The sequence below is a fragment of the Scleropages formosus genome, chromosome 8, assembly GCF_900964775.1.
Source record: "Scleropages formosus chromosome 8, fSclFor1.1, whole genome shotgun sequence".
NCBI lineage: Eukaryota > Metazoa > Chordata > Actinopteri > Osteoglossiformes > Osteoglossidae > Scleropages > Scleropages formosus.
Window position 1 is genome coordinate 9,357,323 of NC_041813.1, and position 16,390 is coordinate 9,373,712.

Genomic DNA, 16,390 nt, shown 5'->3' on the forward strand with positions numbered 1-16,390 from the left:
TGTAATATTGTGCCTTGCAAACATCCGTCTCTTGGATGTTACATAATTGTGTGAGGAAAATGTAATAAAATCTTCACAGATGCAGCGCGGCAACCAGAGTCTATGAACCACAGACAAAAACCATTCAGTGGTTTATGCCTGTGACCTACCTGGGCAGCAGAGAAGGGCGATGCCACTTCTGGATGGACATAGTCTTGTTGATTAATCAACCTGCAATGTGATCTGTAAATTTAAGTTGGGATGAAAAAGTAAACACCTAGCTGCAAAAACTGGTCTCATCCAGCTGTTAACCATGTTTGCTGCTTGAATATAATTAAGCCAGGTGAGGTTTTATGTGACTTGTTGCAATAGTTATTCACCACAGGTCAAGATCTGGGCACGCCAGCACTGGATGGCAAGGACACCATGAAGGTGCTAACTCAGGTGTCCATCCATCTGCCATTCACTTCTGGATGATCGGCGACCTGTGGTACAGCGAGGGTGCAGACGTGGTATCGGAGCACCTTCAATTCACCTTTTTAATGACGTGCGCCACATGCAGGACAGTATCAGACATGCAGTCAGCTTCCGTCTCAGACAACAGAGCAGGCATTGTGTAGGCCCTAGGATCACTTACAGAACGGGGGGGAAGCAGAGCCCACGCTTTTGTCAATTCTTCAGCGGCTGTTTTGATCACTTAAAAGCTGAACTTTGCTGGCCATGCTCTGGAGAGGCCACACGACACATGGCAGGCTGGATGACTCTGAGGGTTGCCCCCCACGGCCAGCCAAGTTAGCTGATGTTGGCAGAATCCGCTCCCCCCCGAGGCAATCGACTGTGAAAAGGGGCTTTACTGAAGCACCTACTCAACTTATACGTATTAATTACAAAACACATGTAAATTTAAGCTCACAAGATGACTGACAACCAGTGTTTAAGTCCCAGGAGGAGAGATTTTCCACGTCCACATTCAGCTGACGTACACGTAGTCATTTTCAGGGCTCTGAAAAGGCTTCAGACCAAAACGGCTCTTCTGACCTGAGGCAAATGAATCTGTATCGTATTTCCACCACGGTGCTCCACACACACCAACTGCCCTAGTTCTTAGTCTGAAAGTGATCATGTCAAGTGGCGCAGCAAACAGCTCTTTGAAAATAATAAATGAAGTGGTAAACACAAGTACATGAAAATGGCACACCATGTCAGCGGAGTCTGAGATATCAGAAAACTGCGTAGAAGACTGACTGCGTAGGTTCGGTTCCATACCACAGAACTGCTGTAGACCAACTAAAACAAATGGAAACTTACACCATCTTCCGCAATTCCACGAACACATCAGGATCAGCCTTCCCTGACCCTGCGCACCAGTGGATCATAGCAGAGAATGGCTCACAGAAGGCCTTGGGTCTCAGGAGTGGACTACAAGCAAAAGCTACAGTCATGATATATTCAGTCCATTGCGCTGAGATCCATTCTCAAAAGATACTCACAGCATCACAGTCTTGAAAAAGAATCAAGTTAAATGAGGAAAAAGATTATTCGTGAAAATATAACCACCAGATTCTTTATTGTTTTTTTTCACAGCAACACCAAAGAAAATTTTTTTACAACATTTATTTGGCACCCCTGGGCCTGACATTTAAAAACTGTGTGCACGCTTGGAACGAACATACAATATCCACTAAAAGACTGCTAGGAGTTTACAGCACCAAAGGACTACACAGCATGTACAGTATACTGGGACACATAAGACAAGAGTACGCTATTGAAAAAGCACCATGATGTATTTCTGTACTGACTGCTCTACAGGAAGTCCATTTTTCGTCAACCAACCTGTGAGACATTGCAATAAAGTCATAAAATTTAAACACATTTAGGAATACATTCAATAAGAATAACACAAATGAACACCAAAGTAAACAAGCACGTGATCTGAATATTTTATATAGATTATAAATTGCACAGACAAGTATAATAATCTGAAAATGTCAACCCGCTTCCTTTGAGCATTTTATGCAACAAATCCCCTTTGAACACATTCAACACATTTTGTCTTTATGCATACAATATATGTTAAGATCTACCCTGCAGCCAGGACTCCCTTATGTCTCTTTCTGTAAACTGATCTAAGTAATTTTCATGTTCTTTTGTTGTCTATTTATGTCTATTCTTGTTGAAAGAAACAATGAAACTGTTTTCTTACAATGGTAAATTCCAAGGGCACCTGTGGTTGTTCTGGACTGAAATGGTACTTAATGATATTTTGATTAATCTAGTGGAAATTTGGCACTAATTTCTCTGAAATAAAAACAGCAGCACATTCAAACACACACACACACACACATTTTCAGAACCGCTCGTCCCTTACGGGGTCACGGGGAACCGGAGCCTACCCGGCAACACAGGGCGTAAGGCCGGAGGGGGAAGGGGACACACCCAGGACGGGACGCCAGTCCATCACAAGGCACCCCAAGCGGGACTCGAACCCCAGACCCACCGGAGAGTAGGACTGCGGTCCAACCCACTGCGCCACCGCACCCCCAACATTCAAACATTTTACCGCAATTTGCTGAACATGTATAGGATGGCATTTACAAGCTGGTTGTCAAACATGTAGTACTGCATATTAAAGAAGGCTAGACCTACTCTTGGATTTTAAAAAAATCATAATAAAAAAAATTCAATACAGGCAATTACAGACATGCAATATGTTACAATACAAGTAATCAAAAATTTAAATGTCACCTTTTACTAAACTGTTTATTCAACTTGTACATTCACTGTGATTTGCAATTACAGTCAGGTAATGGAGTGGTTAAAGCTGTTGCCTTTACTTGAAAGACCCCGGTTTGAATCCCACCTGCCACTGAATTACCCTTGAGCAAGATACTTACCCAACACCCAACAACACTACTTAGTGGTATAAAGAGGTTAATCATCATAAGATCCTTCGGAGAAAAGTGTAGCTAAATTTGTAAATTTAGGAAAAAAAGACCTTTTAAATAGGTTTAAAACTGCATTAAACAGCACTTCAGAATTTTGATTTAAGTTGTCATGCCTATACAATTGGTGGGTCTAATGATCACCACTGGCTTTAAAGTGATTTCAAGCTTCCTAACTTTGTATTAAGTGGCACTGGTTTTGCCATGATAAATGTTTATAATAAAATATGTCGTCTTCTGTTTCTTTTCTGTCTCACACTCAACAAAACAAACAAATTCATTGTACTTTACCATATCCTTAAGATGTAGCTAGGTCTGAATTTAACACGTCTATATTTATGAGTCCATGAAAAGCAGCTATGAAATTAATTAAGCAGCTTATTTACTTAAGAGTGCAGCTACCTGGGTCAGTGAAACACGCGTCCCTTTCATAACTCAGCACAAAACACTGCAAGACTCCTGCAACACACCTTACTATGGACAATATTATTTCCTTAACACTGATAACACCATGGATTACAACAGTTTTAAATATTTTCCCGACTACTGTGTTCTAACTTCCAACCCAGTCACATTCAGTTGAACACTTTAATAATAATATCTAATATTTTCAATGTATTTCATTGTTACATGTACATGATCTAGCACTGCTTGTCTTTCATTGTCGTGTGTGTGAAGATTTATTATAGAAATAATAAAAGAATGAGATATGTCCAGCAGTCAGTTAGAACAGGTTCTTATCTACAATAGGAATTTAAGAAAATATAACATTACCAAATTTATTAATGTTGTGAAACATTTCTTTTTACCATCGCTGAATTTCACCAAAAAGAAATCTTTAGAAAATTTATCAGTGTTCTACAGTGTAAACACTTATAAGAACAGACGGAGTAGTATAACTTGATGAGTAAAAAGCCGGCACATTTTTCAGGAGCTGCACTGAATGGACCTGGATTCTATGAACTCCAGACCAGCAGAAATTCTTATGTAAGATACTTGCTTTGCGCTCAGATCTGTGCTCATAACTTGAGAAAAAGACCCTTATTTATAGAGGGGATTTTAACAAACATATTAATTATTTTAAACTATAGTTGAATGAGTATTTGCTAAAATCACATGAAGATCGAGCATTGTGTGCAAGACAAAGATTTCGCAAAGTTTTCTTTATACTTTATACGTGTCAAACTGGGGCCCAGGTGGTAGTAAAACAAAAAACAAAAAGTTTTGAGTCCATGTTAGGACAGGGTGACAGCTACCATGTGCCTTCGACCCCAATCTGCACTGACACTGAGATATGCAAAGACTCAGGATGGAAAGGTACCATTACCACCACTACCAGAAAGCCGCTGGAAGCAGTGTGGCAGGTGTGTTCTGACATTACGTATTATTTAAAACAGTAAAATTAGCAGCACTTTATAATATTTGTAACTGCACATCACATTAGTACATCGTTATGAGTGTAGTACCATACAGTTCAGTATGCAGAACTTTTATATAATTTAAAATGTAACTACAGATGTGCATGTGTGCACATATCATGTTAGGTAAGGTACTTTTCTGGTTGTTATAAACCCCTCTTTAAAATTGAAAATTTTTTTTTAAACTTTTTACATCTTGAAAAGGTCTTCATTTAAAATAAGGTTAGCTAATCACATCTGTAGATATTTCACGTGTCAAAAGTTGGGCAAAGACACAACCAGTTGAAACAGGATAAAGAGCAGTTTGCATATTTCCATATGCACATCAAATAAAATGCTTCTGACTGTTGAACTCATTCCTGGGTTAAAGTGTATACAAACTTGAGGACACGTACACATACACCATTCCTCTAAAGACCCCTTCATCCTCTGTGAAACACAGTGTACAACAAGCCCTGTCACATTTATGCTTTACCTGTGAGATGCCACACTCAGAGAGATGACATAATTTGGTAGCCTTAGTCACGCTGATGTCGGGCTGTGTCACTAGAGCCCTTCTGGTGGGCATGGCCAGACTCCACCTTAATCTTCTTGGCCCCTTTCAGGGCATTGATGACAGGTAACCATGATGATGGCAGCAACTTGGGGACGGCCTTCTCAGCCTGGCTCAGATGGCTGATGGCTGCATAGAGGCGGCCCCGTGGGCCAGACTCTGGCTGAGGGTAGTAGGCCTCCAACGGCTCTGGAGTGCAGTGCTTGTGCTGTAGGGTGGGTGATGGGGGTGGAAGTTTAGGGAGACTAAAACCTGCACCAAGCCATAGCACTGTCAGTTTATAAGAACACACACAAAGACTGCATTATGGCCCAGTCCCTCAAAAAAAATATCAAAGACCATAAGTGTGGGTCTGCAATGCTTCATCTTCAGTTATGACAGAAGCTTTGGAGGTGGGGATTGAGGAGACCTTGCATGGACCTCTGCACATCTAAGCTGACATGGAAAAGGAAGTGCCACAAAGCAAGACACCACACAGTGGGAGTCTCCCGGACCTCTTTGTTGAGGTTAAAACTAATACAAAGATCTATAAAGAGCACAGGGATGTTTTCTCATCTGGCCTCACAAAGCAATCATGTACTGTTGGTAAACATGATGCCACTCCCACCTCACCTATCTTCATGAACAACACGGATGTCAGATGTTGCCTACCTTACCCTTTCCACAAAAAGAATTGTACACAAAGCACTCTGTGGCCTTGGGTTGGGGAACCCTACATAGACAACTACAAACATACATATACACACACACACACACACACACACATATATATATATATATATATATATGTACTGTGTATATATATATATGTTTCTCTATAGAACATTTCACCATAAGATGACAAAGTGACTCTCATGTGTTATTCATTTTTTCCGTTAATGTTCTGCTTTTAAAAATTGACTACTAAAAACACTTGTGGCGTCCCGTCCTGGGTGTGTCCCCTCCCCCTCTAGCCTTACGCCCTCTGTGGCCGGGTTAGGCTCCGGAGTGCCGCGACCCTGCTTAGGACAAGCGGCTTCAGACAATGTGCTTGTGTGTGTGTGTGTAAAAAATTAAGGTATGACAAAGAGAGCATGCCCTGCTCTTTCACCACCAAACAATATTGCTCACTGGTTGAATGTAACACAGATAATTATACTTGGTACTGAAGAAATGCAATTTCTTGTGTATTGATTAGCATTAACTAGTCATTAGTTGACTGAATCAAGTACATGCACCCACCCCACTGTCTTATTAGAACACAGTCATTTACCTTGAAAACGAATCCTTGGGGACAGGCGAGCTGTTCGTACCAGAGCGCTTTGTACATGACCAGCAGGAGCAGGCAAGCCAGGAATGCCATGGTGACAAGGACCAGGCCCATTAGCTGGGAGATACACACACACACACACACACACACACACACACACACACACACACACACACACGATAAACAAGGAGAACACCTGTAAGTTTGCACAAACGTCCAGCTACCCTGTCTGTAAGCACCACCCTCTGTGTGCCATCGTTCTACAACCGTGTCATTAACAGTGCGGTCACAGTCAATGGGATTTCGATGCCACTTCTATGCTATAATCTTTGCAGTGATCCTGACAAAATTTAAATGAAGCACTCACCTTGACCTTCTCGGAGACCTCGTCATACAGGTTTATGTTGAGCTTCTTGATGCCTGGAACACACGTCTTTTTCTTCTTCTTCTGCTGCAGCTGGTACTCCGTAGTGGTTTTCACAACGACCTGAAGACCAGCAGGTATGAAACAGTCCAAACAATGAGGTAATACGTGACGCGGTCAAGGAAAATGAATTTGTACTACAGTTGGATACTGAATCATTCAAACAGTAGGAACAAATTAATGACCGGGAGGTGTGGAGCCCGTCCCTAAATCCATCCTCACCTTGTCAGGGACAGGCTGCTGGAGCTGACTGACATCCAGAGGCATGAGCAGCGGGGAGCACTCTAGCCCTTCCTCCCCCGACTGGCCCTTCTCTGGCTTGGACCCCACGTGGCTTCCAATCTTCACCATGACCTGTGGAATGACAACACAGGTAAGCAATGGCAATGATGAGCCCATTTACCCACAGAAGAAAGATGTCTTCAATGTGAGTTACAGAGGAAGAAGGAGAAGAAGGATCACAGAGTCCTGCATAGTCATTAAATGAGAACAAGTTGAGGGCTTAGTGGCTGAGGACTTGGACTTGGGTGCTGATACAGTGCAGAGAAATTTCACATAAATGGAAAAGTACCAAGATACACTGATACCAAGCAATGCATTGAAAGTGTAAATGATGCAACCTGTCAAAGTTACCTAAAATACAAGCATTTTGTATGTAAAATAAAAAATAATTTACAAAGCTTTAACATTGTTTCAACAGTGACAATTATTTATGGAAAATCAAAAAACCAGAACTATTAGAAATATTTCCAACAGTGCATTCACCCAAATGACATGCCGGGTTGGATGGATTTTACACTCATCTCTGGACCAGCCAAGACTCCTCTAGACGGTGTCCCTACCCCCACAATCCAGCATAAAGCTCAGAATGAAACTTTCAACAACAGGCTTTTTCCACTTAACTTCAGCACACATTAGTTTCATTACCCAAGTCCCATTAATCAGGGAGTTCATTCGTATAAGTTGCACAAAAATTAATCAAGAAAGCTTCACAGCATCTGAAACGGACACAAGCCAAGACACCTTCCGGTGTGTTAACCTCCAACAGGACTGAGGTCTAGAACCTACACAAGCTACTCCATTTTCCAAAAGGATAACATCAGACTAATATCAATTATATTCAGCGTTCCTTCAGTCCATAAAGCTATACCGCATGCCTGAACTTTGCAAATGAATAAACAGAAATATATAAGCTCTAATGTAGTCAACCTTTGCCTTATGCCTGTGCTCTAGCGCTCTGTGTCACTGCGTGAGAAGAGCGCTCTGTACAAATAAATTGAATAGAACTGAATTTAATAATGTACATATTAACTGCCTATGCTTGTTGTTACTCTGAATGTTCGTTTGTGACCTTTTCCATAGCATGTGTTAGTTGCTGAGGTATTTAAAGGAATTTGCCTTTAAGGACATAAAAGCCTAGCAGGTTTCCGTTCCACTGCTCCAATGGTGAGGTCTCACTTAAAAGTACTTAAAGCTCTCACGCTGGGGTACTTCCTTAGTTCCTCCATGTGTAATCAAACTCCCTTTGATCGCACTAATGGGACATTTCAGCGATGAGCCTCATAACTCTGGGACATGGAGGATTTTCCATGAGACTCTGGGGTCAGATGTCCCTGTTTCTGCAACCCAGCGGGATTCCTCCGGAGTCGGTCATGTTTTTTCTAAAGAACGCATGAAAAAAAGTACATAATGTGTACTGAAATTGCATAGGAACATTGCTTAAAGACACAAACCCAGCAATTTATGATGATGAGAAAACTAAGAAACCATGGGAACCTTGAAGCCATAACTCCTCAAGTCCCACTGTCTTCAAGACATTGCCAACAGCTGCTAAATTCCCGCAAACAATTTCGAGTATTCGGAGAACAGTGACGCAGCAGGTAGCGCTACTGGCTCCCAGAACTTGGGTAGTTTAGGCATGGGTTCAAACCCCACTTAGTCTGTGAAGAGTTTGCATGTTCTCTCAGTGTCTGTGTGGGTTTCCTCCCACAGTCCAAAGACATGCAGTTCAGGTGAACTAGTGATGCTAAATTGCCCATAGTGTGTGATGCAATGAACTGGTGCTCTATCTAGGGTGTACCCCCAGCCTTGTCCACAGTGATTCCAGGAGGGGCTCCAGGACAAGCAGTTAGCAAAAATGAGTAAATTTCTGGTAAATAAAATGTCTGAATTAGAGTACAGTCCTGAAGTCTACATCAGCCAGGATGTTTGACAGTGAACAGAGATGCTTTCCAGCATGCTGAGCCTTCCTGTGGATTCTTTACAGCCTCCCAGACTTGGTGTCTGTGGGGAGCTCATCGCAGGCAGCCACCTGCAGGTGCTCAGGACGTCCCCAAGAGCCCTATCTGGAGTGGTCAGCCAGCAGCCTTCAGCTCACTGAAATCCTCGCAGGTGGAGTGTCGCACATGCCAGAGCAAAACAGACCTCCAGAACACAGCCAGAGGATGACATATCTCAGTCTTGAACCCAGACCATAAACTTATTAAAAATGGGCATCACACGGGCCTCAAAACATATGACAGGGGTCCATTCATGCTCATCAGATCTGCTCCCAGGCTCTAAAATTGCAGACACACTTTGAAGATCCACCTTATGACACCACACCTTGGGACATTTTTGCCACGACTTGTCACTCAGTGGCTGTTTCCTAAAATATTTGTCTTGCTGTTGCAAATAATTTTATTTTGAACTGGCCTGACATCAGGGGGTGCGGTGGTGCAGTGGGTTTGACCGGGTCCTGCTCACCGGGGGGTCTGGGGTTTGAGTCCTGCTTGGGGTGCCTTGCAATGGACTGGCATCCCGCCCGGGGTGAGTCCCCTCCCCCTCCAGCCTTGTGCCCTGTGCTGCCAGGTTAGGCTCTGGCTCCCTGCATGGGACAAGTGGTTTCAGCTGGAGTGTGTGTGTGTGTGTGTGTGTGTGTGTGTGTGTGTGTTGTTTGATATTGTAGTGACTCGCACTACTGAAGAGCATCCCTTTCGAGTGCAAACAGATGTATTATGTAAATAGTTGTAAAAAAAAGGAATTGTGGGAAATGTGAAGTAGTTGTGCAACCACAGTGGGGACTGTCAACGATTATAAGGTGCTAGTGCCTTTTAGGGAATGTGAAGGTTGGCTTGAGGTACAGGTCCTTGAGAAAAAAGGTGTCCCTCAACTGATGGCATTATCTCGCCGATACCTCTCGCTTTGCGCCGGTGTTCGAATAAACGTGTGTCATGAATGGTGTCCCTGCGTCATTCTTTGCCCCATAAGAGCCCAAAGTCGCACATATTACAGTATAGTTTGTTTTAATTGTTGAAATTGAAATACAAGCGTTCTGTAGTGTTTTTTTAGGTGAAATGGATGGATTTTGTGTAAACTACTGTACTTCAGGTAAGACTGTCATAATACGACTGCCACCTTGCACTCAAAGTAATGCAATCTAACGTAATGCAATGTACCAATCCTGACAACGTAAATGGTCTTGGACAAAGACATCCACTCCAAAAAGAGCAAAAATTGCATGTGGGCTTGTGCGGAGCTGGAGCAAGCTTACGTCCACACCAGCCCTGTCCTGCCCTGAAGGTGTCCAGATGATGGTGATTCACAGCTGCCCTCACCACCAAAGCCCTGCCGTTCTCACGAATTGTTGTCCTGTCACTAGGCCGACCAGGGCAACAAGCTGATCGTAAAAGGAAATCAAACCACGCTCATCTGTGTTCAATCTCCACCAGCCGGCTGCAGGCAGCAAAGATACGGCATGGCAACATGGGAGCCATTGTTTACCCTCATTGGGTAAGGCCAAGCGGCCCCGGGCGGCAATCGGATGCACCGCGAGCGCCAAACAACCCGAGGGCCATTGAGTCTTTCACACGTCTGACCGCAAGGCAAAGCACATGCCTCACGAGTTCCCGCAAAGTGTTTCCTCTGGCCGAGCTTTGCCCGAACTCCCCGTCCATGATTAGGACTCGGTGAAAATGAGTAACGGCTACTTAATATGTGCACGTGTGTCCCTGTTCTCCCTTGTTCAGACGCAGAGGGGCTGAGCAAACAAAAAAAGGGGATGAAAAGGAGTTCACTGAAGCCCCCTCAGGCAAAACAGCCCCTGCAGAAATTTCTTGAACCTTTCCTACACTGCAATGCATCCTCGTGCAGCAAAACGGAGCGACACTTTCCAGAGAAAGGCACCGCGGCGTAAACAGGAACCGTGTTCAGACACGACGGAAAGTCACGGTGCTGTTTCGTTTCTGTCGGTGCCGTGAGACCGCGGTCCCGCCGCCCGCCGACGGTAGGAGCTCGGGAGCGAGCGCGCGTGCGGACGGACCGCACAGACTGGCGCCACCCGGACGAACGGTGTCATTCGCATCGGAGTGACGCGGCGCGCGCAGCCCTGGTAAACAGATCGTGCGCGAGTCTCATCAGCTCGCTCGCGCCCTGCTCTGGATCCCAAGCGGCCCGTACGATGCCCATTTAAAACCTTACCGCCATCTCTTAGGGTGGAACAGCGCGATAAGTACTTTACACAGCGATTTACACCGTATGTAGCGTTTTAATGCAGTGCGCGAGCCCCCAAATGCACAGTGCGTCATCTGCAGAGCACATGTGTGTACAGCACGCGCGCACAGTACGCTTAACCCCGAAACAAGTGTGCATTCGCTTCTTGTTGGTAAGGACATAATGATTAAGCAGAGACACTATGTGAGCAAGCAGTGATCGTCTGACTAAAAATGTTGGCTCGTCTTTGCAGAATTAAATTATTTTCAATTAGAAATGAAAAACTGTGTGCAACGCTGATCGTAGCGCTAAATTAAATAATAACATAATTGTACTACATCATGCTGACGCTGGATTAAAAAAAACGTAAGGTCACAAAAGCAGCGTTGTCAGTTACATGCGTTGCTTTTATTGTAAACATTTATTAACGTTCGCTAACGAATGAAGGGCGACTTACTGCGCTCGCTCTCGCTGGAGTCTCCGGTGAAAACCGCAGAGTAGCAGCTGCCGGAGAGCCGTTGCCGTGGTGACGTCCCTTCCAGTGTGCATGTGCGCCAGCGCGAGCGATCACTGCATCACTCCGCGAGCCGTCGGCTGACGTTCCTGCCAGGGATACCAGCAAACAGGGGTCGCGCTTCCACTTATCTGCGACAGTGGGGTCACGTACAGTACTGATCACTTAGTCGTTTGTGGTAATGATGCCATGGGCTTCCTGGTACAAATATCGAATATGAAAATTCAACAACAATAATACACACATCATCTGAAACCACTTGTCCCATGGGGTCGCGGGGAGTCGGAGCCTAACCCAGCAACACAGGGCATAAGGCTGGAGGGTGAGGGGACACACCCAGGACAGGACGCCAGTCCATCACAAGGCACCCCAAGCAGGACTTGAACCCCAGACCCACTGGAGAGCAGGACCCAGTTCAACCCACTGCACCACTGCACTACCACACCCCCTGACAACAACACTAATAAGGAAATGCAAAATCACTACAGCAAACGACTATTGCCCATAATACGGACAAATTAATGGAGATTAAAATAAGATGCGGTTATTCAGTCCTGCCATCTGTTTCGGCACATTCATTCACTCTGAAACACATCTTTGGATTGTGGATGGAAAGCAGAGCGCCCAGAGGAAATCTTTGTGAACGCCAGGAGAACATGCAAACGCCATACAGACTGAGTCAGATTCAGACCCACCTCCAAACCCACAACCCAGGCACTGTGAACCTCCAGTGTTGCCCACTGCCTCCAGAGGTGAACAGACTTGCGCAGGCTTGAGTGCATCAGGAATTGGTGGGCATGTCTCATGTCAATGCTCAAGCAAGGCTGATGTGTCCCTCATTATTTGTGCATGTCTCCATTGATTTCTGTTGGTGAAATCTTTGGTTAAGGAGATCTGAATAGTTGTTAGCCTCTGGGCCTATTCCCACTGTAAATGGAGTCTACCAAAGCTTTGTTCTCCTGGAAGACTGCAGGTGACAATTGTCATGTAACAAACCAGTCATAAGGCACTAAGGAAGTTGGTTGGACTTAGAAAGATTAGACAACATTTCGCTGTGAAATGCCAGTCCTGCTGCAAGACAGGGTGTGAAATATTCGTATATCAATAATGCATCTCGTGCGTGCCCAAACTTACTAGTTTCATCAGATAATTCAGTTCAAGAATCTGTTTTACGAAAAAAACAAACAAACTCACATCATCTGAAACCACTTGTTCCATATGGGGTCACAGGGAGTCAGAGCCTAACCCAGCCAGAGAGGGCAAAGGGCTGGAGGGGAAGGGGACACACCCAAGAAAGGACGCCAGGCCATTGCAAGGCACCCCAAGCGGGACTTGAACCCCAAACCCACCAGAGAGCTGGACCCAGTCCAACCCACTGTGCCACCGCACCCCCTGACACACACAGCCTACAGGGGCAATAATTTCTCAACAGGTAATAAGAATTCCTTTGCATTACACTGTTTAGTACAGGAGAGGCACAATACATAATATTTTTTTTTGCTGAACGCACAGTGCAAAGGTCTCCAGTGGTATATTTATCACGCAACCTTTGTCCACTTTTATGACACTTTTCAGTGTTTGCGTTTTAGTCGTCTTCAGAGCTTTCATTCCTGCGTCTGCAGCCTGATGTGTAGACAACATGATGTTCAGGTAAGCACCTCAAAACACATAGAAAACTCCAGAGTTATTATATCAAGGACAAGTTTTACATAGTGTAGGTATATATATTACTTAAAATATCACAAGGAGAAATATTATATCAAGGACAGTATCAGCTTATGTTGAACCGGTTTTAATAGATTCATTCAATATCCTAAATTCCATCAAAAATAGCTCAACGGGACTTTATTCCATATTATTTCTCCAACAGAGACTAGTTTTTTGAGGAACAGAAAGTGTGCTGAGGGGTGTGGGGACACGGTGGTGCAGCGGGTTTGGGTTTATGCCTGCTCTTTGGTGGGTCTGGGGTTCAAGTCCCATGCGGGGTGCCTTGTGATGGAGTGGCATCCTGTCCTGGGTGTGTCCCAGCCCCATGCCCTGTGTTGCTGGGTTAGGCTCTGGCCCACCGCGACCCTGCTCGGGACAAGTGGTGTGTGTGTGTGTGTCAAAGTATTCTTGACAGACCATATTAACAGATTGTACTAAACTGTAATGGATGGAGAAGTAACTTCAGAACACTTTTTTATAGTGGAGGTACGGTTGTGCAGGTAGTGACAACAGAAAAGTACAGAAGTATTTGACAGAAACTTGGCTACAGCACCTTTTTTTTTTTTTTTTTTCCCTCTCAGGATTGCTCTTCTGGTTGGCCTTTCAGCGCTTCTTCACGGAGCCACAGCAAAGCCGTACTACCGGGTCCGTTGCAAACCAGCAGCAACCGACGGCACTGTAGCGTGCAGGCATCTCATAGTACTTTTGTGTTCATACAGCATAAATTGGCAAAGAGCCACTAGCTAAGTAACTATGAGTTCGGTGCATTCCGTTTACACAGTCCCCGCTTCACATTTTATGCAAGGTGAGCAGCGGTGCGATATTACAGCTGGCTAAAGTAACCGATAAGAGAGGAATTCCTCATGCTGACTGCTGCTGTTTGGGAAAGCACAGTTAGCACGCTCCCGAAAACATCCTTTGCATGCGTGGTCTGAGGAGATGTCAAAATTTATGAAGAAAATATTAATTATTTTCATTAATTTACTTCCAGCTGTTGTTAAGAAACACGCAGCGCTAGTCCCTGTTAGGTCGGCTACAGTGTTTGGCGAGAAGTGAGCTTTTGGGACAGATTAGCGCACATGCTAGGGCTCCATGTCATCAGATGGATGTCAATCCAAGTGTTAATAAGGGTGACAGCAGTTTTCTCCAAAAATTCAGACAGTCGATTTACTGAAGGCCCTTTCTATACTATATTTACATTTCTGGTTGCCTCTGAATGCCAGATGGCACTAATTTCCTCAGCATTTTGCCAGCAAAGTGGAAAAATAATATACAAAGTAAGGCAACCTAAGGGGCTCCTACTGTGTCCTTCACGGAGACAAACACTGTAATACAGGAGCGAGGCAACGAGTCTAAAAGTAGACCATAAATTCCAAATGACTCTCTTCACGATCTGAGATATTATTCGCTATATCAGCAACCCAGCTTAAATTTGAGTAAATGTCTTACAACCTGTGAATACTGCAAGACCAGATAGATGCTTGCAAAAAATAAACTGTTGCTTGCAAAGCTACCTGTCTGATTGTTTTCTGTTTTTGCAGGGCAAAGCGAGTGACAGTCAACTCACGGAAATTGTCAAGTAAGATCAACTCATGTTCTTCTTTTTAAAACGTAAAAAAAAAATCCAGGACTTCCCAGATTGGAATAACTCGCAAAATATCAAATAAAATTTAGAAATCAGGCAGGGTAACTCAAATAAGAGCCACATGATACAGATCCTACCAAGTGGTCTGGCGGAGCCCCCGTTCTTCTCCCCTGCCCCTCTCAACTGGTGTCCTGCAGGGCTCAGTACTGAGGCCTCTGCTCTTCTCAAGCTACACCTCCTCCGTCGGCACTGTCATCGCCTCCCATGGATTCAAATACCACTGCTACGCTGATGATACCCAGCTCTTCCTCTCCTTTCCACCTGGAGCGTCAGACATTTCCGCTCACATTGCTGCCTGCCTGTTGGCCATCTCTGCATTGATGTCTGATCACCACCTCCAACTCAATCTCTCCAAAACGGAGATCCTACACCTCCCAGCTGGCCCCGTCTTCCTGTCACGATCTCTCAATCAACAACCTCCCCCTCTCACTTAGAACCGCTGAAACTCTGTCCACATTCAAAAAGGGTCTGAAAACTCACCTCTTCCAGACTCACTTCACCCATGATCCCTTAAGTTCATGTAAGGTGTAAATGTTCATGCACCCTAACTTTAAGATCATGCCCGGATAAGCCTTTATGCAGCGACTCCAGTATATTTCCATAAATGTTTATACGGATCTCCAAAAAAAACATCAACAGGAAGGTGATCAGAAACTGTTGATATTCTGAAAGTTTTATGCAGCTACTCGTGTGATGAAAACTGGTGCATATGGTGGAAAGAAACAAACTAACTGCACTTAAGAATCACACGTCTGCATCTAAGTCTCTCTTTCTGCTAATGTAATGCACAAATAGTATTTTCTATGAGATGTACATCACTTTGGAGAAAAACACCTTCTAAATCAATAAATGTAAATGTTAATTATAGTGTCTGACTGGATGGTAAAACTGCTATAAACTTTGACTATCACACTGCATTGAGCATCTTGAAAACTGTATCATCTTTAAATCTTCTTTAACACAGGTCTGATGAGTTGCATGGTAAAGCATCTCTGGGAATGAAGGAGATAGAGCCCTGGGTGGACCTCACGATAACCGACAACGACAAAGACCCAAAGATGGTCATCTGGAATGCAGTGAAGGCAAGTAAGAAACAGAAGTACATAATGGTGGAGGAAGACAGAGATGACCTGTACCACCCTGTTATTAGTGCTGGAAGGCCACGTTGATGACCATGCAGCCAGGGCGGTTGCCAGTGACAATGTAGTACCTCCAGGGCCCAGGCAGAGTCCCAGGCTTTACTCCCATCCTGAAGAGGACCGGGACCACCTATACCACGGCAAGCTGCCCGCTTTCCAGCCTGAGCCACAGGTTCCCATAATGCAAGAAAAACTTGGGTCTATGATATATTCCAATCCTGAAGAGGACCGGGACCACCTATACCACGGCAAGCTGCCCGCTTTCCAGCCTGAGCCACAGGTTCCCATAATGCAAGAAAAACTTGGGTCCATGATATATTCCAATCCTGAGGAGGACCGGGACCACTTGT

The 16,390-nt window shown here is 44.5% G+C and overlaps 1 protein-coding gene across 1 annotated transcript; it reads right to left on the bottom strand.

Annotated features, from left to right (window-relative positions):
* Window positions 1–2,528: 2,528 nt before the first annotated feature.
* On the bottom strand, window positions 2,529–11,639 carry LOC108942604 (neuronal vesicle trafficking-associated protein 2-like). Its single transcript, XM_018766045.2, has 5 exons — window positions 11,493–11,639; window positions 6,788–6,919; window positions 6,509–6,628; window positions 6,145–6,258; window positions 2,529–5,100 (listed from the first exon to the last, which is right to left on the bottom strand). Exons 2-5 carry the CDS (start codon window positions 6,914–6,916, stop codon window positions 4,858–4,860), a joined length of 606 nt encoding a protein of 201 aa, XP_018621561.1. The 5' UTR covers window positions 6,917–6,919; window positions 11,493–11,639; the 3' UTR covers window positions 2,529–4,857.
* Between the last annotated feature and the right edge of the window lie 4,751 nt (window positions 11,640–16,390).